Raw genomic sequence first — 26,806 nt, forward strand, 5'->3', positions numbered from 1 at the left:
GAAGCCCAGCGTCCATTGACTTCAATGCGGCTGCTTTGAACGTTTTTTTTCAGTGCTTTGAAACTAGACGGTCATTGGATAAACGCTGCGATTATGTCCCGCCCACGGACGCTCAGCGTCTCTGGGGGTGAATGAGGAGCAAATGAGGAGTGGGCTGGCCTGGACGCCGAGCTTCTGCGTGATGATTGGAGGGTCTGTCGAAAAATTGCATCTCCTTTTGACTGACAGCGATTTTGTACTATAAGGAATCGCTGAAGCTATTCGCGCTCAGTCCCATCGCGGATTTCTCAAGTTCAGTCGAAATAAAAACTGCTGCAACCTATTTCTTTATATTTGCTTGGCGAAATTGCTTGATTTTCATCATACATTTCACACAATTATACACCACATTCCTTGTTTCACTTTTACAGAGTTTAATATATATTTTTAGATCGTTCATTCATTCATTGATTACTTGGTGTTCCTTAAAGACATGGAGTTGGACAGTGCAATGCCTCAGCTTTACAAACTGTTCTCATTAGTGGCAACAATTGGAGCTACATCTGCAGGTGTAGAAAGGAGCTTCTCCTGTTTAAAGCGGCTCAAGTCCTACACCCGAAACACAATGGGCCAAGGCCGTTTAAGCAGCCTAGCTCTGCTGGCCATTGAGAGGACACTGGTCAAGTCACTGGAAAAGACGCCTAGTTGGTACGACAGGGTCACAGACCGTTTTCTTGAAAAGGAATGTAGGGCAGAATTTACTTTTAAATAAATAGACAATTTTATGATGTAGGCCAAAAATGAGCTTCCCCTATTTGACAGACCAGTAGCCGCCACTGAGATCCACATGTTAATAAGTGCCATCAGGTTTCATTTCAGCTAGTGCATTAGGCTCCTTGAATTCAGTGAATCTACAACTGCCACATTTGAATTATACTGTTTAATGATGTTATAAGAGTGGACGGTAGAACAGAAAATTCTTTGTAAAATAAATTAAGAACATTCAGTAAAATACACAAAATATTCCTCTGTGAGAGTCATTGAAAGGGTGCAACATAATGAGAGCTTATTAGATCATTCTATACCATCATTTGTGCTGCTAAGTTTTATTTTGTTTAGGGTAATTATGTTTACAGCCTTCATTGATCAAAATCATATACTGTGAAGATACAATAAATAATTGGACAATGAATTAATCTGTTAAAAATCAGATGTGAAGATACAGAAAATTGAATTAAACATATTCTGTTATAAAATTGCAATGGAAATATAGCAAATTAGTATTAATGCATGAATTTTATTTATTTATTCATTTATTTATTTATTGGCTTGTAGGCCTACCAGTAATCCTCAGCAAACATTTCTTGAACTAAAGCTTCTGCTCAGTTCATACTGTTGATCTGATTTTACTCCATGGGTCTGATAAAGATACACAGTCTCTTCTGTCCTGTTCAGCTCACTTCTTGTAGATCTGATGTCATAAACCAGCACAGCAACAGCAGCAACGCCCACCAGAGCAGAGGCGACCAATCGGATTACAGTTTCAGTAAATCCACAACAGTGGATGCAGTCTGAAATGAAAACAAACAAACACTAAATCAGAATTGTGCATTTATTTCTCTTTCAAATAGACTTATTGCATCCATTTCAATATACTTACAGCATCCTTAATCTTTGTGCATATTTGCATGCACACTTTCCTTGCTCAGCCAAATAACATTAGCTCAGATTGCATGGGTAATATAAGTGATTCTAATTTATTTTTAAGACTCCCTGAGGAATCTGTGTGATTATGTGATTCTTTCTTCATAATGTTTTTCGCCTTGAGTGCCCCTTCCCCCCCCACACACACACTTCACTTCACACTTCACACTTCACTTCTCTGTCACTCGTCTGCCGTCTGTTCTCTGTTCCTGCTAAAGAAGAAAATGCAGGAAAATGCAACCAACCCTCATTTGCACAAACAGGTCATGCAGTATATCTAGATTTAACTGGATTATGTTGTCAATTATTCCGCAGTAACATGAATCAACACCGAGTTTAGCCCAAAACTGATTCGATGTCTTGATAAACTAAAGACCCTGTCTTTGGTTTATGTATTTTCACAAAAGCTAGCATATTAATCATATTGACATACCTCACCACACTCAACAGAGTTCTGCTCCGTAAATAAATGCTAATACCTGACGTACCTGAACTTGACGGATAGAGTTCAGTAATGTTAGCACCCTCAGTCTGGTTTACGGTTGAAATGTTTACTGCATAGCTGGATGACACATAATTTGAGCTTGAAGATCTTTCTGATGATAAAGAATTTTGTGAATGATAGATTTTTCAGTGATGTCATTTTAAATGTAATTAAGCCCATTAATAGCACTGGATTTAAGGAATATTAAAAAGAACCATTTTAAGATATTACAGATATAATTCAGAAAAAAGGGCGAATTACCCTGCAATTCTCCACTTACCATAGACAGTAACATTATAATTAATGTAGCTGGTCTCTCTGCTGACAATTGATAGTTGATAAATTCCAGAGTCTGTGGTTCTGGTGTTTGTGATGGTCAGAGATCCGGTTTGATCCAGCTGCAGTCTGTTTTTGAATCTCTCATCATATGTCGAGCTAGTCTGCATGAGTCTGTTGGCTTCAGCTATTCGAGTGCTTCCAAACTTCCACTGTACCAACAAATATTTCTGTGTTTCAGTAACATCAGAGTGTAAAGAGACAGTATCTCCCTCCATCACTGATACTGACTTCATTTCATTTGCCACATCTGGAGAAACATATTTGCAGGTCAGGTCAGTACACTGTAAAATCTAATTAGTTGGGCTTACTTAAAAAAAGCATGCAAACCGATTGCCTTAAAAAAACTAAGTAAAGTGAAATAGGAATAGTATATTGTACTGACAAATGCTTAGTTAGTATAGTTTACTTACACGAGAGTTCTAGTAACTAAAAAATAACTGTAGGGGGTACTTGATCCTTTACTTTAGACTTAGTATAGCTACTCACTGACTCCCAGAGTGCATTGCGGCATGAATAAATTATGCAATTGCTTTGTTTTATTGTTGTTGTTTTTATTTGCTAATTTTATTTACTGTTTTGTGTCAGTAGTAGCACAACAAAAAAAGAAAAGAAAATAATAAAATAGTTATTGTCACAATTAATAAAAATAAATAAAATTGAATTGTTACCATTGTTGTGATTCACGTGCTGAATGTTAAAGTCTCACTTTGACTACAGCACATTACCATAAATATCAAAGGATTGTCTTACTCTAATTAAGTTTCTCAAGGTGTTTGTGATGAGCATTGAAATTGTTAAAGATCATTTATAAATATATTAAAAAAAAAAATAGCCAATTAATTAAGTTATTAATTAACAAAAATGAGTGGATTACCTTTTGAAAGTAATCTACTTATTATTTTTCTTCCCTTGTAATCAAAAATTATGATTTAATGCTACATCAAGAGAAAAAAAAAATATAACAAGATAAACAAAGTTCCAAGTGCCCAACCAAAGGGAACATTAATCACTATAATGGTAAGTGAAAAACAAAGACAAAAAAACCCCCACATTTTACGAAAATCAACATCAATTTATGAAGTCAGCTTATATGATGTTCTACACAATATTTCAGTTGTATTGAAACAACATTCAAGATGACTTTGGGAAATGAGTGAATATAACTAGTGAAAAATAATTGCAGATTAAAAATTGCCCCACCTCAAAAACTTTTCTTTTCTTCTTCTTCTGTTTTTATTTTGCAAATTAGCAACATATTAGTGCACTGCTGCCTCTCACTGGTTTATTAATGTCATTGTTTCCTTTGTGGCTACTTGAATATTTTAAGTAGCCACAAAGGAACCAATGACATTAATGACATTATTTAAATCTAATATGAATGTGAAATGATTTAGTAAAACAAGATTTTAAATCTTGAGATGAATAATAATGAAAGTTCAGGAGTTTAATGTGAGACTTCTTCAACATTGACTTTCATGTCCAAACAGAAGTGAAACATAAAACACTAATCTCTGGATTCTCTGGAGCAGACTGCTTTAACTACATTTCAAACTTCAATGCAGCTTCTTAATCACAGCAGTTTTTGTGTGTGTGTATGTGTATATATATATATATATGAAGAGTTTGGTTGCAAAACGCGATAAACGCCATTTTTTGACATTTGGGTTTTATTATTGGAAATCACTGTTCAGATGTACCTTAATCTATGTGTGTATTGCTGCCATTAATACAATTTAAGAATGTACATTTTAGGCCTACTATAAAATGTATTTTTTCACAAAACGCGATATCCGCCAGACCAGTTTCTTTACAAAGTGCGATATAACCAGGGTTCCAAATTAACACCCGCCAAACCTGCCAAATGCGGGTTAAAAAATTATTTTGGCGGTACTGATAAAAACTTACCAGCCAGTTTGGCCGGTGAAGCATGAGCCAATCATGCAAATCATGTCAGAGACGCTCTGAGTCGTTTGTCCCCTCAGTCCTACATTTCACATGAACACTACGGGTGACGTTTTAGATACCTATTGGCAGCAGCGCGCAGATACTGTACGCTTCGGTTTGCGGGTCCAATCAACGACGACAAGAGCGCGAAAATACAAACAAGAAATAGGAAATATCGGATGAGCAAAGAGGACTGAGCTGGACAGCGAAATAAGCTAAAATCAATCAATCTGCGGTGGTTAGGACAGACGTCAGGTTCACGCGAGCGCAGCATCCCCTGGGAAGAGAGTCAATGCCGGTGAAGTGCTCCGTTTGCTCATTGATTTAACGATAATATCAAAACAAAAAACATATATTTTTAAAAAGAGGATTCAATAGGCTAACTAAAAAACGTTTACCATTTAATTGTTTATACTGTAGGCGAGCTGTCAGTCACGTAGGCTACGTTATAGCGTTTTGCAAAAAAAAATGTTTTATGTTATGTTGTGTATGTTCTGGCCAAAACTAACTCAGAATCTTATTATTATTAATCAATCTTTGTATATACTATTCCATATATTTATGATGTATTGTTTTTTTAACCAATTGAAGATGTTTGACAATGTTAAGATAAATATGTTGCATTTTGGCATGGTTTTTGACTTATTTATAAACTATTTATGGACATAAAATTAAATAAAAAATATCCTGGATTTGAAAAATATTGTGTCCCTGGCCTTCACTGAGCTCAAGTAATAGTTTAATGTACAAAAATTGTGAATGAACTTGACTGTTGATGTCTTAAATAATAATGTCAAATAACCAACATTTCTCAAAATGGATATATCTCGTTTTGCAACGAAACTCTTCATATATATATATATATATCAAAAGGAATCCAAGCCATTGATATCAGAAAGGAATTTTAAAATATTAGAACATTTTAAAATATTACAATGACTTACCACAGACTGTAAGACTGAAACTCACGTAGCTGGTCTGTTGCCTCACAATGTTTAGTTGATAAAGTCCAGAGTCTGTGGTTCTGGTGTTTGTGATGATCAGAGATCCAGTCTGATCCAGCTTCAGTCTGTCTCTGAATCTCCCATCAGCACCATCATACGTTGAGTTGGTTTGTGTGAGTCTATTGACTTCAGCTATTCGAGTGCTTCCAAACATCCACTGTATTAACAAATATTGCTGTATTTCATTAACATCAGTGTTTAAAGTGACAGAATCTCCCTTCATCACTGATATTAACTTAAGTTCTTCTGAATCAACACCTGGAGAACAAACAGGGACATGTTTTGTCTAAAGCCGTCCAAAAATACATTTTACATTAAATACACTAATATGAATGAATGGTTTGAAGTGAACTTTATAATGGAGTTAGATTAAAAATGAAAAATGTTAAAAACAGTAGTACTAAAGATGCAAAATAAAAGAAGGAACAAACAGTTCAACAGGCAGATTGCAGCTTGTCAGACGTAAAATGACAAAATAAGTATGTTTAATGTGAAATTTTGAATAAACTATACAAACTGAGTGGCAATGGGGCAAACATATTAAATTAAATTTCTGTGCCCCATAGTCTAGAGACCAATTTGTGTAATTAATAATCAGATGTCCTTATTAAAAAATGACATAAACAAGCCCACAAACTAATAATAGCTAACAGGACTTTAGGAGTCATAAAACACATTTTTAACTTACCAGCCAGACACAAACACAACGTGAACAAGACAAAAGCATGAACCATGTTCTTTGACTGGTTGCAACCAATGTAAAATCTTGTAAATGTCTGAAAACACCTTCTTCACACCGCCAGCAACTAGACTATTCTGGTCACTAGTTGGCGTTCCCATTGCTAGCTGCCTAATAATGGTCATGATCGACTTAAGGATATGCCATGCCCTTTTCGCATTTGTGATAGACCTTTAACCACAGTTTCAGGTCCCCTAAAGTCTTTATTTATAGCTCATGGTAGTCAACATATTCATATCATCTATCTATCTATCTATCTATCTATCTATCTATCTATCTATCTATCTCTCTCTCTCTCTCTCTCTCTCTCTCTCTCTCTCTCTATATATATATATATATTATTATTATTATTATTTTATTTAATTTTTTTTTTGGAGGGGGTAGGGGGGGGGGGGGGGGGGGTTGCTGCATGTTGATTGGGCCGCTAGTAGGCGCTCCCACTGCTTGTTGCCTGGTAATGGGATGTGACATACTGATGTCATGACGTTGATATTTTGAAGAATGTTTGTAATTAATCAGTTTTCTGGCACCATTGACTTATATAGTACACTTTAATTAAATGCAGGTATAGGCAAACACTAAAGTGGCAGGATATTTTTTTAAGAGTTGAGAGTAGGTCTAATAAATCAAAAACCAAGCACAGTTAAACCATTCATAATACAATTAGATAATAGAACACATAATTAAATGTTGTTTCTCATACATTGTGCCTCAGACATATGTAATTTTGTAAATGTAAACAATAAAGAACATAGTTAGAGATAAATTAAGACTTGACGCTATACTCACTACAATAGCCTACCACTTTTACCAGCGTCTACCAGGGGCGGGGCTATTGTTACACGTGCATGCAGGCACGTGTACTCGGATGCCGATGGGTCTGTTTGCAGCAATCGAGTGCTCTGTTCGTCACTTTATCTTTCACGGATAAATGGACTAAATCCTTCTTGAGTGTCACATATTTGACACTTTGGTTTTCAGTTGTTGTAACGTCTCCCTGTTAAAGTTTACTGTGTTTTTGTGAGATATTCTCACTTTTAGCCGCTTGGGTGTGCTCATGAAAGACGAGCACAGTGGAGATTAGAGGAACAAATATATCTAGCCTAAAAAATGAGTATTGAGTGATCTGTATTAGCTGGGGGAGAGCGGGGACGAAAGTATCATTTTTCAGAAAGACATCATTTAATTTAACACAGTCGGTTGGGACGAAAGTAACACGCGTGGGTCAAAAGCAACACAACAAACTAGATTTTTTTTTTTTTTTGTGTGTGTGTGTCTTACTCTTGTTTTTATTAAATACGAACTTGTTAATATGTAAGTGCAAACATATATTGTCCTTTATCTTTGGAAAAAAAAAAAAAAAGTTTCATCAAAAGTTTCAAAACCCAACTGTACAAATTTAAATTGTTTAAAATATTTATTCAATTTATTTTTATAAAACATTTTTTTAACAGAATGAACAATCTAAAACTAAATTAAATTAGCATAATATAAATACTCAACATAATGTAATAGCAGGCCTATTCATGTTTCTATCCAGTTGTTTTTATGCATAAATTCAAAATGTGCATAAAAAAACATTTGGAAACACTGCAAATTAATGGGTGGAGGTGTAGAAGCTAAGGTATAGCTAAAACCTAAATATGGCTAAGGTAAATGCGACGTAGCAGCAGCCCCGGGACTGATGTTCCTGACAAATAGGCCTATGTCTAGAAACGCCCTCTCATAAACATCTGGCTGAATCAGATCTGTCTGTCTTTAAAAAAATTCCAAGGCCCTGGTTTTCTGGAAAAAAGTCCATATTATTCTCTCCGGTCCGCTAAAGTGTTATTTTACCAACGTTCATGGCCTATGTGTGACCGAGTACATAATAATGATGGTGTTTTGGGGAAGGGGGTAGTAGATTGCGTAACCTATTGATGTCGTGATTCTCATTGTCTCTTTCTGGTGTTGTGACGGTGGAAAGCTGTGATGAGGTATGAATGTGGTCTTTGCTCTGATGCTGTAAAGCTCAGGTAAATATGTTTTGTCTTATATTGTTTATTTTGTTAATCGCAGGAAGGTTATCCTCTGTATGAGTATGTGAGCCGTTAATGCAGTTAGTTTCGGAGTTGTGGACTCTGTGTATAGCCTAGAGCAATGAGCTGTTATGCAACGGTTCTGTTACCTTCTATCAAAGTTACATTCCACTTCTGGATTACGGTAAAGGTATGTGTGTAGTGGATTTGTAGTTGTCATAGTGATAATATTGATGGGGATTGTCATGTGTATTTTAGTGATTTAAGATATCGCGTTGTATTTGCTTCGCGGCAAGTGTTTTATTGGTAATGTTTATATTAATTCAGACTGCTAAATGTGTTTGTATTTACAACTGTTTTTATTTGGCAGATCTTTTCTTGTGAAGCTCTATCATACGGACTTATGATGTCTAGGCCCTGCTGTTTTGTTTATGATTTGTTTTGATTTAAGTTTATTGTGATGTTTTGACTTTTGTATTTCTGTAACTTTTGTTTGGTTTTGTAATTAATTTAGTTTATTTTGATGCCAACCTCTGGGATTTGTTGGTATTTTTAACCCATTTTGTTGTGTTATAGGAACCAGCCTGCATGGAAGTGATTTCCTCTGGGGTCATGGGTCTTCTCCCTCTCACTGCATGATGGTGTGAGATTTCCTGCACTGCATGAGTATTGAGTTGAAAGTGTAGAATTATTTGCATTATTCACTACACCTTTTTCATTGTTGATGATTTGTATATTTGTGCACGTGTGGTGTGTGTTTCTAGGCTGGGGTCCGTGGTCCGTGGCCCTGTGGCTTTCCTCTATTTCTCTTCCTGCAGGCCTGGTAAACCTGATATTTACAGAATGATGGGCCATGATTTTAATAGCTCAATTTGGATCTTGTAAAGTTGTGATTTCTTTTTAAAGAAAACTATAAATATACAATAAAGTTGATCTTATTCATACACTGTAAAAAAAAATCCGTAAAATGTACGGTAAAAAACCGACAGCTGTGGTTACCAGAGTTTTACTGTAAAAGTTATGGTAGCAACGTTTAACATTTTACGGTTTTCACTTAAATTTACAGGTAAATACTGTAATTTCATTAACTGATATAATGTTAATTTACCAACTTATTGAAGTACTGAAATCTGTTTTGTACCTTTGTAATACACTAATAACCACCAAAAGCAGGTGGTGATGAGAAAGTGGCATGATGAACGAAAGCTCATCGCAAACAGCTTTTAAATATTAACATACATAGAAGATGCACAGTGTCATTCACACAATCACTAAACACCATCATGGTAACACACATGAAACTGAAATAATGCAATAAACATTAATTTAACAACATTAGATGTAACATACAACCCTATTGTACAAAACTAAGTAAAAACTAAGAAGAAAGAGTTATTTCAACAAAAAAAACATCAAATAAAAAAAAAAATGTAACACAGGGAATTCTGGGAATGTCAATTTATGGTTATCACAGTCTTTTACTGTTAACCATTTAACATGTTTTTACTGTAGCATTTTTACAGTTTTTTACTGTTAAATTCACCGGCATTTTTTACAGTGTATGGAGATCTTTTATATTGTCAACAAAACTGTTGAACTTTAAGGTCATGTCTCTGTTCCCCTTTTATCAACAAGGAACTTGTGTTGCTGTGTTTAAACTATTTCCGTGGGTGTTAAACCCCGGTGGCGTAGTCTAGGTATGGGTTTCATATGCATCCTGGATTGCTTGATTTACGTTAGATAAGCATGCAACTTAACGTCAATAAAATCCATGCAAAAGTTAATATCAGATCATTTTAGAATACAGGATGTACCATATTTTTCGGTTTTATGCAAATCAGAAATACGACAAATAGAATCATATCTCTGTCATGGCCAAAAATAAATGCAAAAAGTAGTTGTGTTTGACACATGAAAACTGTAACAATATATGAAGAGCTCTTTTCCAAAACGCGATAAACGCCATTTTTTTTTTTTTTTTTTTTTTTTTTTTACAAAATTGAGTTCCTGCCAAAATCAGTATTGTATCTGGTCGTCTGACTATAACACTATTGCCTGATTTTGCTCTATTTCATCTTCAAAAATAGTTTGAAACAAAGTCACAACTGAGCCCCTGCGCATCTCCATTCAAACACAGTGGTGTTTTGTTTACGAATGAACGTGTATTTTCTAGTAAGTCAATAATTCAATTACCCATTCATAAAAAGAGTCACTTGCTTTATTCCTGAATGAATCACCCGTTCGAACGAATCAAATGAATGATCAGAAATTAAATCAGTGACTTACCGCCACCTGCTGGCAGTATTTAATTTTTATCTTCTTTTTAGTTATTAAAATCATTTAATATTTCTATGTTCAAAATTGTATATTTAAAACATTAATCTCAACAATAGTTTATGAATTTGATTGCACTTATGCCATCTCTATCCATCACTTATACTTTCTCTAAAAAGAAAAGTAAGCTTAGACCCCTAATGGATTTATTGCATTTTGGGAAAAAATAATCAGTTTTTATAAAATATCTCGATTTGAATTTTTTTTATGTTATTATAACCTAAAGATGCTATGTGAAAGTTTAAAATAGAAAATAGTGGTTTTCATCTTGCCACTTTCTTGGTAAAGAAAACACATTTTTACTCAAATTAATGGAAATGGATTTATAGCGTTTTGGAAAAGAGCTCCTCATATCTTATAAGGTAACACGATGCAACCTTGCTCTCACTTGAAATATGTCCCCACAACTTCAAAGGTTCTTGAATTTGAAGTTAAAAGGTGATTCTTGTAATCACAGGAAACAATGACGAAATCACGTGATTTCACATCTCCATCAAGGGTTGCGTGCTGAATGTGCTGATAAACAAAGGTAGTACTCAAAGTTAGGAATCACTTTGTTACTTTTGTCTCGCGTTAATTTCGTCCCCGCTCTCCCTATACATCTTCACAGCTCTACATAAACAGAGAGGATGTTACTGATGTCTCTTTTTTTGTTGCTTTTGGACGGTAAGTGGATTTATTTTTTTGTTAGATTAATTAATAATTTTTGGTTTCGTTTTAGACATCCGCTGTGCGACAAATACATTCCATCCCAAAACCATATAGGCAGAGTGTGTGTTGGCCACGGAGACTTGGGGGAGAATGCCACTAAATTGGACAAAAATGCACCTGCACAAACAAATTAAATCTATTACATTAGTTGGTAAACATTTGAAAATGAATAGAAAGTGTCAATGGGGCATTAAATTAAGATATGCCCATGTTGCACCGTAATTCCTTTTAGGCGTTTTACAGTGTTGCGCAATATAACTGGGTACATTTAAATTTCTAGTGAGGTGGGAGTTGGGGCTTGTGGTTTAATGTAATCTGTAATCGAGCGCAGAATGAGAAAGTGTTTTTTTTTTTTTTTTTTTTTTTTTTTTCAAGTTTATTTATTTTTTTTTTTTTTTTTTTTTTTTTTTTTTGATAAGCATGACAGTACATGTTACGCCCCAGAAGGTATTTCTTATATTCAGTTTCCTGTTTACATCTATGATGTACGTGGCCATTATTTATTTATGCTGTGCAATATGATTGTACTTTGCTTTCTTTTTGTTTTGCGTTGTTTTGTGCTCCCTCTCTGGTTGTTCTCTCTCCCTCTCCGCTGAGGTGGAAAGCCAGGAAGCTGAGAGGGTCTTCCCTCCTGCCCCAGCATGTGGTTGTTGAGTCAATGTGTTTGTAAACTGTTGTGAGCGTAAATCTTTGAATTTGTGTTACTAAGTGCTTCTTTTTGTTACGTTACCCAATTTGATCTTTGTATAATTTGACTTTGTTGAACTCTACGGTTTAGAAATCTTTTGTTGCTACCTGCAATTAACTGCTGAGGCTGTAGAAAGGTGGACGCCATTTTCTTTTGCTAATCATGTTTCTCCTGTTTTTGAATAGATGTGGAGTGAGGTAAAAGTTATGTTGTTTATTTGTTTTTCTTTTATTCAGGCAAGTCAGTTTGATCCTCCCAACAGTTAGCCTCCCTTTTGTTTGTTGTTTTGGCCTGGTCCCATCTAGAAGTTTTTGCTTCCTCTCCTAAAGAATCAAATAAAAGAACAATGTTTTTCTTAAAATTTGTGTGTTTATTGCTGGGTGGGACAGGAGTCAGGAGGGACAAATCGAACAAAACTTATGCGCTCTGCAGACGGTGCGCCCATGCTCCTGCAATTAATTATCCGTTAACGGTTTAAATAAGTTCGTTAAGAAAACTGAGGGGGCATAAATTCTTTCTGAGAGGGCATCTTGTGCATATTCTTATATATTTCTTATATAACTTTAAAGGAAATGTGGAATGTGGTATTAAGACCGTGTTTTTGATGATGCACACTTCTGGCAATAATAGCAGTGAAGGGGTGTTTAGGGTGGCACCAATTGATATTTATTTATTTGTTTATTTAATCAGAATTTCATTTGCTACTCACAATTGTGAGTTTACATAATGTAATTTTGAGAAAAAAAGTCTGAATGGCAAGTTTGTATCATTCAGCTGTGAGACAAGAAGTTAGGATGAGATGTAAACCCACAATTGTGAGAAAAAAAGTCAGAATTGTGTGATGCAAATTCCTTTCTTATTTTTTTATTAATTGCTGAAACAAGCTTCCATAGGCTATAAGGTTTTCTAAGCAACATTACTCTTTAAGTTAACAGTCTTTGTCTCAGTAAATCAGTAAATATGGTAAGTGAAACAAGAGATTTCCAAATTTAGCCTAACATACACTGTTTACATCTGTGCTGGTAATAAACACATTTCAGTCAGTGTCAAAAGGTTACAGTGATGTTTAGCTAATAATATGAGGTAACCATTTTGTCTGCCACATTGCAGAAGTCTTGGGTACTGTAATTATCATGAACTTTTATGTTTTAATATTCGCATTTTTTTTAATTTATAAACGGAACAGTAATGCCGTATCTGTATCTGACAGTGTTTTCGTTTGGAATGGAGGTTAGTATACTGTCAGATTAAGATATATCTATAATTGTTCATTTGTGTTTGTTTTGCAGGTGTGTTTAATGCACATACAGATGAGACAGTGTCAGTGATGGAGGGAGATTATGTTACTCTGGACACAAATCTTACTGAAATACAGAACGATGATACGATACTGTGGCTGTTTGGACCTAAAGACTCTATCATATCTCAGATAACGAGAAAGCATGACCTGACTTCATTTTTTGTCACTGATGATGAGAGATTCAGAGGCAGATTGCAAGTGGATCAAAAGACTGGATCTCTTACCATCAGAAAGACCAGAATCAAACACTATGGAAAATATAAACTCACCATCTCTAGAGAAAGGACTACAACCAAGATATGTAATGTTAATGTCACTGGTTGGTATCCCACAATATTGCATACTGTAAAAGCAGTGTTAAAATATTCCAGCTCTGAATTGGTTTTGTTTCCAGACATGGTTGGTGAGACGGATGGAGTGAAGTCTGTATTAGTGATGGAGGGAGATTCTGTCATTCTACAGTTTGATTTTTCACGATCTGATCGTGTGGAGGTTTGGAGATAAAGGCATTCTCCTGGCTAAAAGCGATGTAGAAACTAACGAGACTTCATTAAACAATGCTGATGAGAGATTCAGAGACAGACTGAAGCTCGATGAAACTGGATCTCTGACTATCAAGAACACCAGAACCACAGACTCTGGACTTTATGAAGTACAGATCAGAGGCAGCGAGAGCTCACAGCGATTCCTTCTTTCTGTCAGTGGTGAGTGCAAGTCTTTCAAAGTATTGACAGACTTTAGTTAGGTCAGCGCTTAGATACTTGGACTAATTAGGAACACGTGGTGTTCTTGAAGTAACTTAGAGTAACGGATTAAACTAAACTAATATGGTTACAGATACAACAGTCCTTTTCTTAACAATTGACAGGGCTGAGTAATATGATGATATATGATGATGTTTTTAAAGAAGAAATGACTATATAGTTTAAATCGCACAAAAGTTTCAATGTAGTTATTGATAAATAAGCCTAAAATTATTAAAAGTTATTTTGGTAGTTGAAATAAAGCTAAGATGAAATAAATGATATGTGATGTGATCTGGGAAAACCCATCGGATGTCACGCTGGGACATTTTCAGGAAATTCGAAAAATAGGAGAGAACGTTCCCTGCAGGTTATTTTTTGGTTTAATTTTATAACCTAAAAACAACCTTCCCAGAACGCTCCCTGTTTTTCATCATAAACAAACTATTTTTTTGCAAATTTCATGTCTGAAATAAGCGTTTAATAAAGGGTAGACATCAAAGTGGTTAAATCGCATTATAATTATAATATAATTCCAATTAAGCCAAGGTTAAGCGTAGTCAGAAAATCATATCATTAACACTGGGTTTGTTTGTATATTTCTTTTCTGCGCGCCTCTGATCTGCACGCGCTTCTCCAGCACGCGCTCAATCCTGCCTTCCACAGAAAGCCGCGCACTCGCGTTTTACTGACTGACTAACATTCGTTGATTGATCGCTTTAATGAATAATTACTTATAATTAATATATATACGAGAGTAAATATTGTGATTTCAGGGAAATTTTACACGTCTAACTGAAGAGAACATGATGTTAACGGAGAAGTTTTTGTGTACTGACCAAAAGAGAGAAGCACGTCGTTAATTCAGTGGTAAGAAACGAATGTAATATTACTCTAAGTAAAGTAAAATAAATGTTATTCGTTTTCAATGTCTGTAAAAATAAAATTCACATTTTTAAAATTCAATATTTTGTTGAAGTCAGTGTTATTTGGTGCTTTAATAAACAAAATCTGGGTTATGGTACTTTTAATCTTTTATATTAACGAATAAAACAAATCTAAGATATTAAAGGATAATTTAATGTCATTTTATGATGGCTAAATGTGCTCTAAATATCTGTAAGGATTAAACAATAGTTTAAAACAAGACATGGTTTGTAGTAGTGATTATTGAGGTCCACGTCCGTCCGTCTTCCATGCTGCTTACTACGGGACGCGGGAGTGCTGACATACGGCAGCGGTATCGGAGTGAAGAGGTTAGGAGAACGTTCTGGGAACCATTAGAGAACTTTCAGGGAACCTTCTAGGAACATAAATAGAACGTTCCCTATTGGTTAGCCAGGAAAGTTTTCTTAACGTAAATAGAACGTTCCCTGTAGGTTAGGGAAACGTTCTGGAAATCTACAGGGAACATTCTTGGGAACGTTCTGGGAACCAAAACCTAACGTTCCCAGAACGTTCTGGGAATCAAAAATTGTTAGCTGGGTAAGAACGCGCTGCTGAGATGCTTTCCCTTGACTCCACAAAAACAGTTAACCTATCAAAATAAACCACGTAACATATTTAGTAAAGACGTGTCAATTCACATTCTCCGCCAGTCCTGTCTAAACTATGGCACGCAAAGTTTTTATTTATTTGTTTATTTGTTTGTTTATTTATTTAATATCATGAGATGGTACTGTAGCTGCTCACTTACCGGTTTTACTCGTCTCAATCTGCTCAATCTTGGTGATGTCAGTGCCCTAAATGATGTTATAACGGACTATTTCACATCCAGAGATGAAGATTCCGATGATGAAATTACTAAAGAGGAGGAATCCGATGACAGTCTGTTTTATGCACAGTGCACGAACAGTTGCACTGCGCTCGCTTTTACTACAAGGTAGGCTGCATTATTCGTGTTATCTAAACATAAAACGGATGATCAAAAGTAGACTATGCACATGATAAACAACCTTAGTCTGTTTGTGTAATGATGCAGTATAGCGCTCCTAACTTGACAGACAGCTCTCGTTAAACCTGTAAAGTGAAAGTGAAAGCCGTCTCTATTTTAAAGCCGTTTTTCTCAAAATTCCATTTCTGAAAATCATCGCTATCAGCCAACTTAAGATATACATAACTTTGGTTTCGTTTAAGCTATGGACAACATAAAAAAAACATTTTTGGAAAGGGGTTGAACCCATATGGTATCAAAACCTAAAAAAGGTCAAATTTCACCATGTATTGGGTTTTCCTAGATTCCATCACATATACACTCAATGAACAAAAAAAATGGTGTAAAAACAATATTCACTCTGAAATTGCTGGTAAATATCACTGTAGTGACCAAAGTACTTAATTTGTATATATTTTCAATATTTTCAGATCATCATATTCACTGTCTCAGAATCAGAATAAGAGCTTTATTACCAAGTATGTTTACACACACAAGTCTTTCTTTAGCTGTTCCAGATTCAGGTCCGTCTTCAGGTCTTACAGCAGGGATCGTTGTTGCTGCTCTGATTATGGTTGCAGTTGTATGTTCTGTTGTGATTTACTATCGCCTCAAGATCTCTGAACTACAAAAAGTAGGTGAGTATTACAGCTGATACAGCAAGTGGAATACAATAAGCTTTGTTAAACAAGCAGTATATGATTTTTGCATCTGCATGCTTTTTATTTGTTCTAAACTTTTTTTGTAAATTTTATTGTTAAATCAAAATCCTTGCATGAAAATGTTCATATGCCAAATTTAAGTGACAGTGCATACAATAATTTACCATACAAATAATGGCAGATTTCCCATATTAATTACCTGCGGTCCAGCTTAGATTTCAAGCCTACTTTATCATATTTGATACACACATTTAAGGACAACAGTTAAACTGTATAAATGAAGAGTTCAGATGCACAAGCCTCTTAATCCATCTGATGTTTTTCTTTAAAATAAGCATTTTTTTATCAGGCTCCTAGGTTTCTACCTAAGTACCAGTATCTCATTTTTGACCAAGGTGGCTTTTAGAGTGGTTTTGCATCTGAACTCTTCAAATGCACCTTTTGTCACACAGTGAAACTGATAATCTCTTTGTAAAGTTTAACCTGATCTCATGAACACATTTCACTGTACAGAACCAGCTGAAGAAGAGAGAGTGTCAGTGGCAGACGGAGAATCTGTTACTCTGGAGCCTAAAACTGTCCTTCAGGCAGATGATAAGATACAGTGGTGGTATCAAGATAACCATGATCTAATCGCTGAATTCGATGGAAAGACCAAAAGGACATTTGATGGTTTTGATGAAAGATTCAGAAGCAAACTAACGCTGGATGAAAAGACAGGATCACTCACAATCAGTAACATCATGACTATTCACTCTGGACTCTATATACTAGAAATCAGCAGCAAAACCAGAAGAATCAACAAAAGATTCATCCTTACTGTCAAAAGTGAGTAGACCAATGACACTGCACTGTGTGAATCTCATTTTAAGACAAAGTACATTAAAAAAATTAATTACTGACACCATAATAAGCAACCATGTCTGACAGAATCAAAATGTTTGTTTCTTCTGAATCCTTGCTTTAAGCCTGGACAATATTGAATTAATTTTTTATCATTATCTAAAAACTTCATCCTACATTCTAATTTGTTTAAATAACTACAAATCCCTTTCAGGCTCTTTGTCAGACCTTCACCTAACTTTGCACACATCAGCTCTAGACCATGCTAGCAAAACAAAAATTGATAAATGTGTTTTTTTTGTCTATCAGTTTCCTTCCATGTGAATGGAATAAATGCATTCATTCATCCAGTTCTTTTGCATAACTATGGTATACTTATAGTAGGCCTATAGTTTTATATCAATTGTACACATAGAAATCTGTAATAATTATAGATCATTTAATGTTTGTTTAAATTTTATATATCCCAATAAAACACTTTTCTTTTACATTAAATATACTGCTGTTCATTTAAAATTGATATAAAATTGTATTAGTCATTATTAAGAAAACTGATTTTATAACATTTCTATAAAGACACTCATTTGCTGTTGTGTTATAATAAACCAAACTGCAAATGAAAGTCCATTGTGTCAAATAAGCTATTCCATAATCTACTTCTATTTTATTATTTAGCTTTAGATACTATCTTTCTTGGCAGGATAAGAGCATCATAGATAAGATTAACCAAACCCAATCAAAATGAAATCATATACGAATATTCCAAATTGGGTTAAAATGTTATCTAAATAATCAAAGCTAATGTACATTTTTCTCTCCTGTGTTTCTGTTTCTGTGTGTTTTGACATATAGTGATGAAAGTGTCAGTGGCGAGGGGAGGTTCTGTCACTCTAAAGATGGATAGTGAAATACATAAGGCTGATGAGATACTGTGGACGTTTGGAGCTGAAAATCGTCTTGTTGTTAAAGCTGATTCAGGAACAACTATTTGTAAGAGATTTGAAGACAGAGTAACGCTGGACAAAAAGACCGGATCTCTGTTCATCAGAAACATCGAAGCTGCAGATTCTGGCCATTTTAAACTACAGATCATCAACAGCGAACAGACCATATTCAGAAGATTCAAGTTGACTGTCACTGGTGAGTAGAACAACATTTTTTTTTTTTTTTTTTTTAACAGCTGTATATTTATTTACACAATACACTCTTAGAAATAAAGGTAATTTATGGGCATTGATGGTTCCCTGAAGATTAGCTAACATCCATAGAACCTTTCCATTATAATGAAAGTAATCCTGTTCATGTTCAGTTTGTCAGTCAATACAAAGACAAAACACCAAAGAAGTATTATTATTAAATTGTCCTTAAGTCTCAAAATTCTTTTTGCAAGGAACAGACTAAAATCTTTCCTTCTAAATATTCCCCTCCATCTACCATATCTTCTCAAGCCAACAGGGAAATAAGTCTCAATATTTTATTTATTTTTTTAATTATTATTATTTTGTGTAAATACTAGACTAAAATATACTGTAAAAAGTTTTTTTTTTTTTTTTGGCACTCACTGAGTCTTACGGCCTAGGCCTTAAAAGAGAAGTCCATTCCCAAAACAACAATTTACCAATAATTTACTCACCCCCTAGTCATCCAAGATGTTCATGTCTTTCTGTCTTCAATCATAAAGAAATTATGGTTTTTGAGGAAAACATTTCAGGATTTTTCTTCATATAATGAACTTCAATTGTGCCCCAATTTTGAACTTCCAAAATGTAGTTTAAATGCGGCTTCAAAAGGCTCTAAACGATCCCAGGCAAGGAAGAAGGGTCTTATCTAGCGAAACGATTGGTAATGTTTTTCGAAAAATAAAAATTTGTATATTTTTTAAGCACAACAGCTTGTGTAGCACAGGCTCTCGGATGCACGTCCACGGGTCGTTCTTGAATCTTTAATGTGACTCGCGAAGAACGAGTCATCTCTGGGAGTGATTCGTTCAGTCGCGTATGCACAACATCCTATTAGGTTCTGTACTGGAATTAATTCACCTGTTTCGAGTCTTGGGGTTTTTCGAGTCGTTCGTTCATCTTATGGGGCTGTCACGTGACACTGATTTTGCTAAAATGAATGAAATGACTCAAAAAAAAAAAAAAGGATTTGTTCATTTTACTAAATGAGACTCAAAGGTCCGAGTTGGTAAAATAATCCAAACTTCCCATCACTACTATGAATCACGTTTAAGTTCATCGTCTGTGTACTCCGGCTAAAAAAGGTAGAGTATGGCGAAAAACTACATCTTATTTTCTGCTACATCTACAGAATCGTCCAACGCGTTGTACCTTTTTGTTTGTAAACAGTGTTTGACTTACTTGCACTTTCTTAGTCTTTGCACGTTCACTTTGTAAACACTGGGTCTGTAGATCCGCCTACATTCCCTTCTTTCTCGGCTGGGATCGTTTAGAACCTTTTGAAGCTGCATTTAAACTACATTTTGGAAGTTCAAAATATAAGTCCATTATATGAAGAAAAATCCTGAAATGTTTTCCTCAAAAAATTTCTTTACGACTGAAGACAGAAAGACATGAACATCTTGGATGAAAAGGGGGTGAGTACATTATTTGTACATTGTTGTTTTGGATATTGGATAGTAGACTTCCCCTTTAAGTGTGATTTTTGTCTTTGACTTTCTGTAAATGTCAGTAATTAGGAGCTCTTATCTACTTTGATGTACATGCAAAATTGTTCCTTTCTCTCTTTTCAGTTTCTGTTATTGTCTCTGTATTTTCATTCAGATTCCACAGAAAAAGAAGTAAATGAATCAGTGACTGTAGAGATGCCGCTGTTGAACAAAGAGTATGTGGAGTGAATGAGTGAGAAGTCACACCCACCAATGTCAATCTCTGTGACAGCATTTGAGCTCAACAACACATTTCTGATTCACATTTCTGAACACATCACTGTGTTGTTGAGCCGTTAAACTGTCCATTAAACAATCTGATATATATCTGATAAATAACTGGATAGACCCCCAAGCCCCCCAACAAATAACTGTAAAGAACAAATAAAAATGATTTATGTAGGTCTGCCTTTATTTCAATCAATGTATTTATTCAAATCATTTCACATATGATATGGGGGGAAATTATATGTATATATATATATGTATGTACTATTACTGTTTTATGTCTTTTGTAGTGTGCTGTATTGACTTCAAGAAAGATAAGATAATGTAAAATAATGTCTGTTTTTTATAAATCATTTTTCATTGCATGAATGTTTGTATAATAACTCCTGATAGAAATGCATTTAATATCCCTTTCTATGTGGACAATCCTTAAATGCAAACTGCACGTGTTTTGCCTGATTTATTAGTCATTTATATTATATTACTGTTGTTTATATATATATATATATATATATATATATATATATATTTTTTTTTTTTTTTTTTTTTCTTCGTTGTTGTTTAGTCTTGTGACTGTGTGGTTTCAAGGCTGTTTGTCTTCATGAATAAGAAATATGGGATGTTGTTGTGAAAGTTTGGTGTAACAATACTTGTTGTTTTGAGTTCTTCAGACAAAGTCTGAGCATTGAGACATACACAACTAAGACTATTCAATAAACTCTTCTCGTTTTTACCATCATTGTTTTGTCTCCTGCTTCTGCTCTTCACTTTCACTAGCTTTTTCCTCAGTCAGCTTCTTGGCTGACAGAAGACAGAAGTTAATAGTGTTTTTGGTATTTTGGGTATAGACAAAACCTCCCGTTAACAGGGTTTGGGTATTAGACTACTCTGCTGACAAGTTGTTCTGATACTGGACAAACTGATATTTTCTGACAGGATCTGGAATCCAGGGCTGGATCTTACTTGTCTAGGAATGGAGGCAGTGATCTAAAACCAAAATTACATATATGATTAAATATTTTTAAAAATAGCAATTCTGATTCTACATTATTACATTTTATATTTAAGGTATACTGCCTCTTCTTCTGTAGCATTTCAGCCAAACAAAATTTAGAGAAAAGAAGGTATGGTGATATGGTTTGAGGATTTTAATGCACATAATATAACATAGGGATGGTAAAACAGATCGAACAGACACAGTATTGAAAGAATATATGGAGGACAGTTTTTGGTATGCTTAAAAGATGGAGTGGAACAAGGTTTAGTGCAAGTGATCCAATGAAGTTGTGTAGAGCGAGCAATAATAGCTGTAAAATGTCAATGGGAAGTAGACCAATCGACAGTTCGGAGCAATGTTTATGCAGTAATCTGTGTGGTAGGATTAGAAGTGCAAAGGAGCGTTACAGCAAAAAGTCTTAAGGATTACATAACCTCGGTAATTGCTTTTGAGAGTGCGCTTGCTCTTTGCTTTCACTTTCGCTTTCAAAACTGTTCACATTTAGCAGGGAGGGAGGGAGGGAAGGGGACCACAGCAATGCCCACAGGTGCCAGCCCTGCCTCAGCTTATATATATTTTACATCTTCTGTAAAGATGTAAACGACTGAGACCACAGCAGGTTTTACTTCGAATCACAACCTGCAAGTGTTTCACATGAAATCAGTGAATTACATATCCATATAGCTTCTATTTGAACTGTATCATTTTATGATGTTACAAATGTGCAGTAGAACAAATATAACAAAAAGAAGTTCCACGCTATTGTAAAAACAACTCTTCATTATATAAATTCACCAAAAATGTGCACGAACTGCCTCTGTGATTCATTTCAAGAATACAAAAAAAATTGAGAGCTTATGTAATATGCCATCATTTGTGCTAATTAGTATTTTGTTTAGAGCAATTATGTTCAGAGTCAAAAAATACGTTTGATGAATGCAAACATTGTCTGTTAATAAATAGCTGTGAAAGGAACAGAAAAGATGCAGAGCATCAACAGGTGTTTTGCTTTAAATTTGGACATATATGGAACTCAAACTTCTGCTCAATTCATACTGTTGTTCTGAAATGGTCATGTTTAATCTCTTCTGTTCTATTCTTGTAAATCTGATGTCATAAACCAGCACAGCAACTGTAGCCATGCTCACCAGAGCAGAGAGAGCCAGTCGGATCACAGCTTCAGTAGAACCACAGCAGTGGATGTTGTCTGAAAAAAGAAAAAACGCTGAATCAGAATTGTGCATATAATCAGATTTAAAAAAATAAGTACTTGTAACTAGATTAAATTACATTTTAAAATACTTGTAATCAGACTACAATTACTTTTTTCTTAATTACATAATTACATATTGTTTACACAATAGCAATAAATGATTCCATACAGGTAAACTAATAAAATAACATTTTGTCACTTTATTATTGTTATTATTATTATTATTTAATTAATTATTCAGGTTTTTGTCTTTTTTTTTTTTTTTAACCAAACTCATAACCTGCCCCCCTTCCCCCAAATGGCTGTCTGACACCCATATCACTTCTCTGTTACTTGTCTGCAGTCTGTTCTCAATTCTTGTAAACACAGAAAAGGTAGGGAAATGCACTCTATCCCCAATATCGATAAACTATAAATCATAGGGAATGCATTGGCTGTTCATATGTATACCTTGAATGCAATGTGATTTTGCTTTGGATAAAAGCATCTGATATATGGATAAAGTGGTTTTAAGTGTTTTTTTTTTTTTTTTTTTTTTTTTTTGTGGTTTATACAGTCGTTTGTATTCCAATCACCAGCAGAAATACGAATAATATGTACTGCACCAATGCAATGAATTTGTGTTGGGTTTTGATTTACCCAAGCACATCTAACAGAGTTCTGCTTTAGAAATAAATGCTAATTTCATCAGTGATATACCTGAACTTGGCTGATGGCATTCGGTATTGTTATTATCCTCAGTTTGATTGACAGTTGAATTGTTCACCACAAAGCTGGACGTCACACGATTTGAGCTTGATGAACTTTCCGGTGATGAAGTATTCTGTGGATATTCTGGTAATGACAGATAATACTGTGATGTCAGTCTCATCACGCACACTTTTTACAGTAATTTATTTCATTTTAATTAAAGCAGGCAATATCATAAATTGCGGATGTAAAATACATTGAAAAATATTACAGTGACAAATATATAATTCAAATGAAGGTTAGTGCTAATTACGCCATAATGTTCTACTCACCATAGACTGTAACATTAAATCTTTTGTATTTTGTCTCTTCGCCGACAGCTGTGAGTTGATAAAGTCCAGAGTCTGTGGTTCTGGTGTTTGCGATGGTCAGAGATCCAGTCTGACCCAGCTTCAGTCTGTCTCTGAATTTTCCATCAGCACTTTCATAGATTGAGATTGTTTGGGTGAGTCTGTTAAATTCAGCTATTCTTGTGCTTCCAAACATCCACTGTATCAACAAATATTTTTGTACTTCTGTAACATCAGTGTTTAGAGTGACAGAATCTCCCTCCATCACTGATATTTTCTTTACTGCATCAGCCACATCTAGAAAACAAACATAAATATATTTTGTATAACTACAAATGCCATAACGATAACTATGTTTCTACATAAAATGACACAATAAGGATGTTTAGTATAATTGAAACAAAACGTTTTATCAGTATGTTTAAGAAAATATAGACACAAATTGAGGCTGTGAGGCACACATAGCATATTAAATCAATTCCTGGACAACACAGCCTATAGTATAAGGCTCCTGGGCTTTGGCCCCAATCTAGAATACAACCCTTTGTACAATAAATATCATTTATAAGGTATGTGCTGTTGGAACGCATTTACAAGACTGCAGAAGTCATACAGGACAGTCAGGCTGTTTTAGGTGGTTCTGAAATGATTTGTTCCTCATTAATTGACACGTGCAATTATTCTTTTTGAGTGTCACGTGATATTTCTTCAGCACTCGTTTTTACATGCTAACAGAAGTGAAACAACTCACTCTCTGGATCAGGAGATTTCATTTTATTCAGCTGACAAGTTACAATACTGACAGCATGGACTAATTTTTGGTAATTTCATGACTTACCAATTGACGACGCAACTCCGCCGACGCATGCCCGTAATAATATTACTATCAAATTACCTACTCACAACGTCGTCAGTATGTCCTCCTAACGTCGTAATATTACGTAGTACGTCCCAGATACGTACTCTATTAGTAATATATTGGTAACATGTTAATATTATAACATAATGAATATTAATATCATAACATGTTAATATTATAACATAATTAATATTATAACATGTTGATATTATAACATCGATGTCAGTTTATTTCGAGGTGTTTTACAACAAGATAATCTTTATTTTTTGTATATTTCTAGTTGAATTCCTTAAGAAAAATGACACTCCTAAACTAGTAAATAAAAATAGCCTACCTTCGTAAAGATAGAAAATACCCTTACGAAAATTAACCATGGTTTTACTACGAAAAAAAGGAAAATAAAATAAAAGAAAAGAAAAGAAAAGAAAAGAAAAGAAAAGAAAAGAAAAAAATAAATAAAAACATATTTTAAATATGGTATTTGTGTGAATATGGTAAAACTATAAAACTATAAACATAGTTAATTTTCGTAAGCAGTAAAACAATTAAGGTGCTCACAAAAATACAAGAAGTTAAGTCATAAAAAAACATTCATAACTTACCAAGCATACGACACAAGCACAAATAGAACAAAACAAAAGCGTTAACCATATTCCCTGGCCGTTTTTCAACCACTAATAAATATCTGAAGATGTCCCGACTTTTGCCTGGACAGTTTGGTCGCTAGTAGGCGTTCCCGCTGCTGGTTGCCTAGTAACGTTTATGAGTGACAGAAGTGGATGTCATGCCGTATTGTTAACACTAAATATGATTTCTTACCCTAATAATGAACATTTTTAAGAGGTTATATCGTATATAAATGAAGTAAGTCCATAAGACGCTAAATATCAAACAAGAACTAGAAATAACATGCTCTTTAAAGATTGTTGTCAAAAATCAAAAGGAAAAGTAAAAACAACCTTCAAACAGACGAAACATGAGTAGAGAGAATGAGCAGAAACATGCGTTGTAGAAAAATTTGAGATTATGGTGGCATAATATCCTTCTGTAAATAAACATAATAACATATACTGTAATACACCAAACCGATTAAATGATTATAGATGAACTAATGTGACAAATTTAGCTTTTTGGAAACATTCGAATAGAAATCTTAGGGTGATAAAAATAAGTCCCTATCATTAAATGCAATAGATTATATATAGCATCCACTGTAGATTGTATATTTCATGAGTTCTATATTGTTTTCTTTTGTCGAGTCGCGCTGCGCCGCGCCACTCGTGTCCGAGGAAGACGCTGAAGCAGCGGGCAGCGTCGCGGCGTTTGCCCGGGGATGAACCCGCGAGAGCGGAAGAGCTCTGGAGAACATCCGCACTGTGTGTCGATGCAATTTACGAGATTAAGACCAGCAAGTAAGGTAAAAATATATATATGATTGTCAGAGTGTTTGTCAGATTTTTACACACCAGTTTAACCTAGTAATATTTACCTGGCGGTTACAAACTTTACTATAGTAAACTGCGCTGTCGTTTCAAATGGCGTTTGTCAGCTTATTAAATTAAGTTACTGAATTAAAATAATTTTCAACGAGCAACGGTTATCTTACATTAACATTAGGTTAACTAATGTGAAATTTTGTTCAGGTGTTAGTATAATGTTGGCCAGTAGCCTATTGAGAAAAAAAAAAAATAACCGCATGTTAGCTAGGTTAGACAAGTTATATGGCTAACTGTTAACTGCCTTTCTAGTTTTAGAATTACTTTGTTGTAACTATTAATGGAATTTAAGATTTACTGCATTTTGTTGTGTTTGTGGTTTAAAGGCAACTGCAATGAAGCATCAAGAAAGACATGAGCATGACAACCACACTGAGACTGATAGTTCATGGTAAGAGAACAACTATGAATTTGAGAAGTTTGTGTATTCTGTGTGGGGTTTGCCTTTTAAAAGTGTGCCATTTCTTCTACTTGTTTTTCAGAGAAGACATTTCTGTCACTAACAAAGTGGATGGTGAGCAAAGGTGGTGGCCACGTTAAGGAGCACCTGGGTTTTGCAGATGGCTGTGTATTCTTTGGCTGCATGCCTTTTTCTCCATTATGTTTCTGTTGCCTATAGATTCTTTGTGAGGATACAACATAATTCACTGCAAAACATCCTAAGACAGGAGAAATGGTGAAGATGCACTGTTCCAGCAGTTTAAGTCTGTATTTTTAAGTGTTATACATGCATTGTTTTAAATAAAGTATTTGATATTTTGTGATTATTGTGTCTGTTTTAATTGAATGTCAGTAGTACCTATGTAGAGTAAAAATAAAATAAATTTAAATATATTCAATTTAAAATTATAAACTCTACTGAAAACTATATTAAAATGAA

At 34.6% G+C, this 26,806-nt stretch overlaps 3 protein-coding genes and 1 pseudogene across 4 annotated transcripts; 2 read left to right on the forward strand and 2 right to left on the reverse strand.

Moving 5' to 3' along the window:
* Positions 1-944: 944 nt before the first annotated feature.
* On the reverse strand, positions 945-6,281 carry si:dkey-182g1.4 (uncharacterized). The gene is made up of 5 exons (XM_051095575.1): positions 6,143-6,281; positions 5,395-5,712; positions 2,448-2,753; positions 2,172-2,279; positions 945-1,550 (listed from the first exon to the last, which is right to left on the reverse strand). The coding sequence occupies exons 1-5, from the start codon at positions 6,186-6,188 to the stop codon at positions 1,330-1,332; spliced, it is 999 nt and encodes a 332-aa protein (XP_050951532.1). The 5' UTR covers positions 6,189-6,281; the 3' UTR covers positions 945-1,329.
* Positions 6,282-11,058: 4,777 nt separating this feature from the next.
* Positions 11,059-16,613, forward strand: LOC127154172 (uncharacterized; annotated as a pseudogene).
* Positions 16,614-17,073: 460 nt separating this feature from the next.
* On the forward strand, positions 17,074-20,864 carry LOC127153418 (uncharacterized). Its single transcript, XM_051094472.1, has 3 exons — positions 17,074-17,410; positions 18,278-18,565; positions 20,209-20,864. The coding sequence occupies exons 1-3, from the start codon at positions 17,074-17,076 to the stop codon at positions 20,280-20,282; spliced, it is 699 nt and encodes a 232-aa protein (XP_050950429.1). The 3' UTR covers positions 20,283-20,864.
* Positions 20,865-22,141: 1,277 nt separating this feature from the next.
* LOC127154179 (uncharacterized) lies at positions 22,142-25,081 on the reverse strand. 2 transcript variants are annotated; one of them, XM_051095585.1, is made up of 4 exons: positions 25,033-25,081; positions 23,554-23,868; positions 23,231-23,365; positions 22,142-22,525 (listed from the first exon to the last, which is right to left on the reverse strand). In XM_051095585.1, exons 1-4 carry the CDS (start codon positions 25,079-25,081, stop codon positions 22,329-22,331), a joined length of 696 nt encoding a protein of 231 aa, XP_050951542.1. In that variant the 3' UTR covers positions 22,142-22,328. The 2 variants fall into 2 exon arrangements, with proteins under 2 accessions (XP_050951542.1, XP_050951543.1); XM_051095586.1 differs by lacking the exon at positions 25,033-25,081 and adding an exon at positions 24,410-24,425.
* Between the last annotated feature and the right edge of the window lie 1,725 nt (positions 25,082-26,806).

The sequence above is a fragment of the Labeo rohita genome, chromosome 22 (assembly GCF_022985175.1).
Source record: "Labeo rohita strain BAU-BD-2019 chromosome 22, IGBB_LRoh.1.0, whole genome shotgun sequence".
NCBI classification, from domain to species: domain Eukaryota; kingdom Metazoa; phylum Chordata; class Actinopteri; order Cypriniformes; family Cyprinidae; genus Labeo; species Labeo rohita.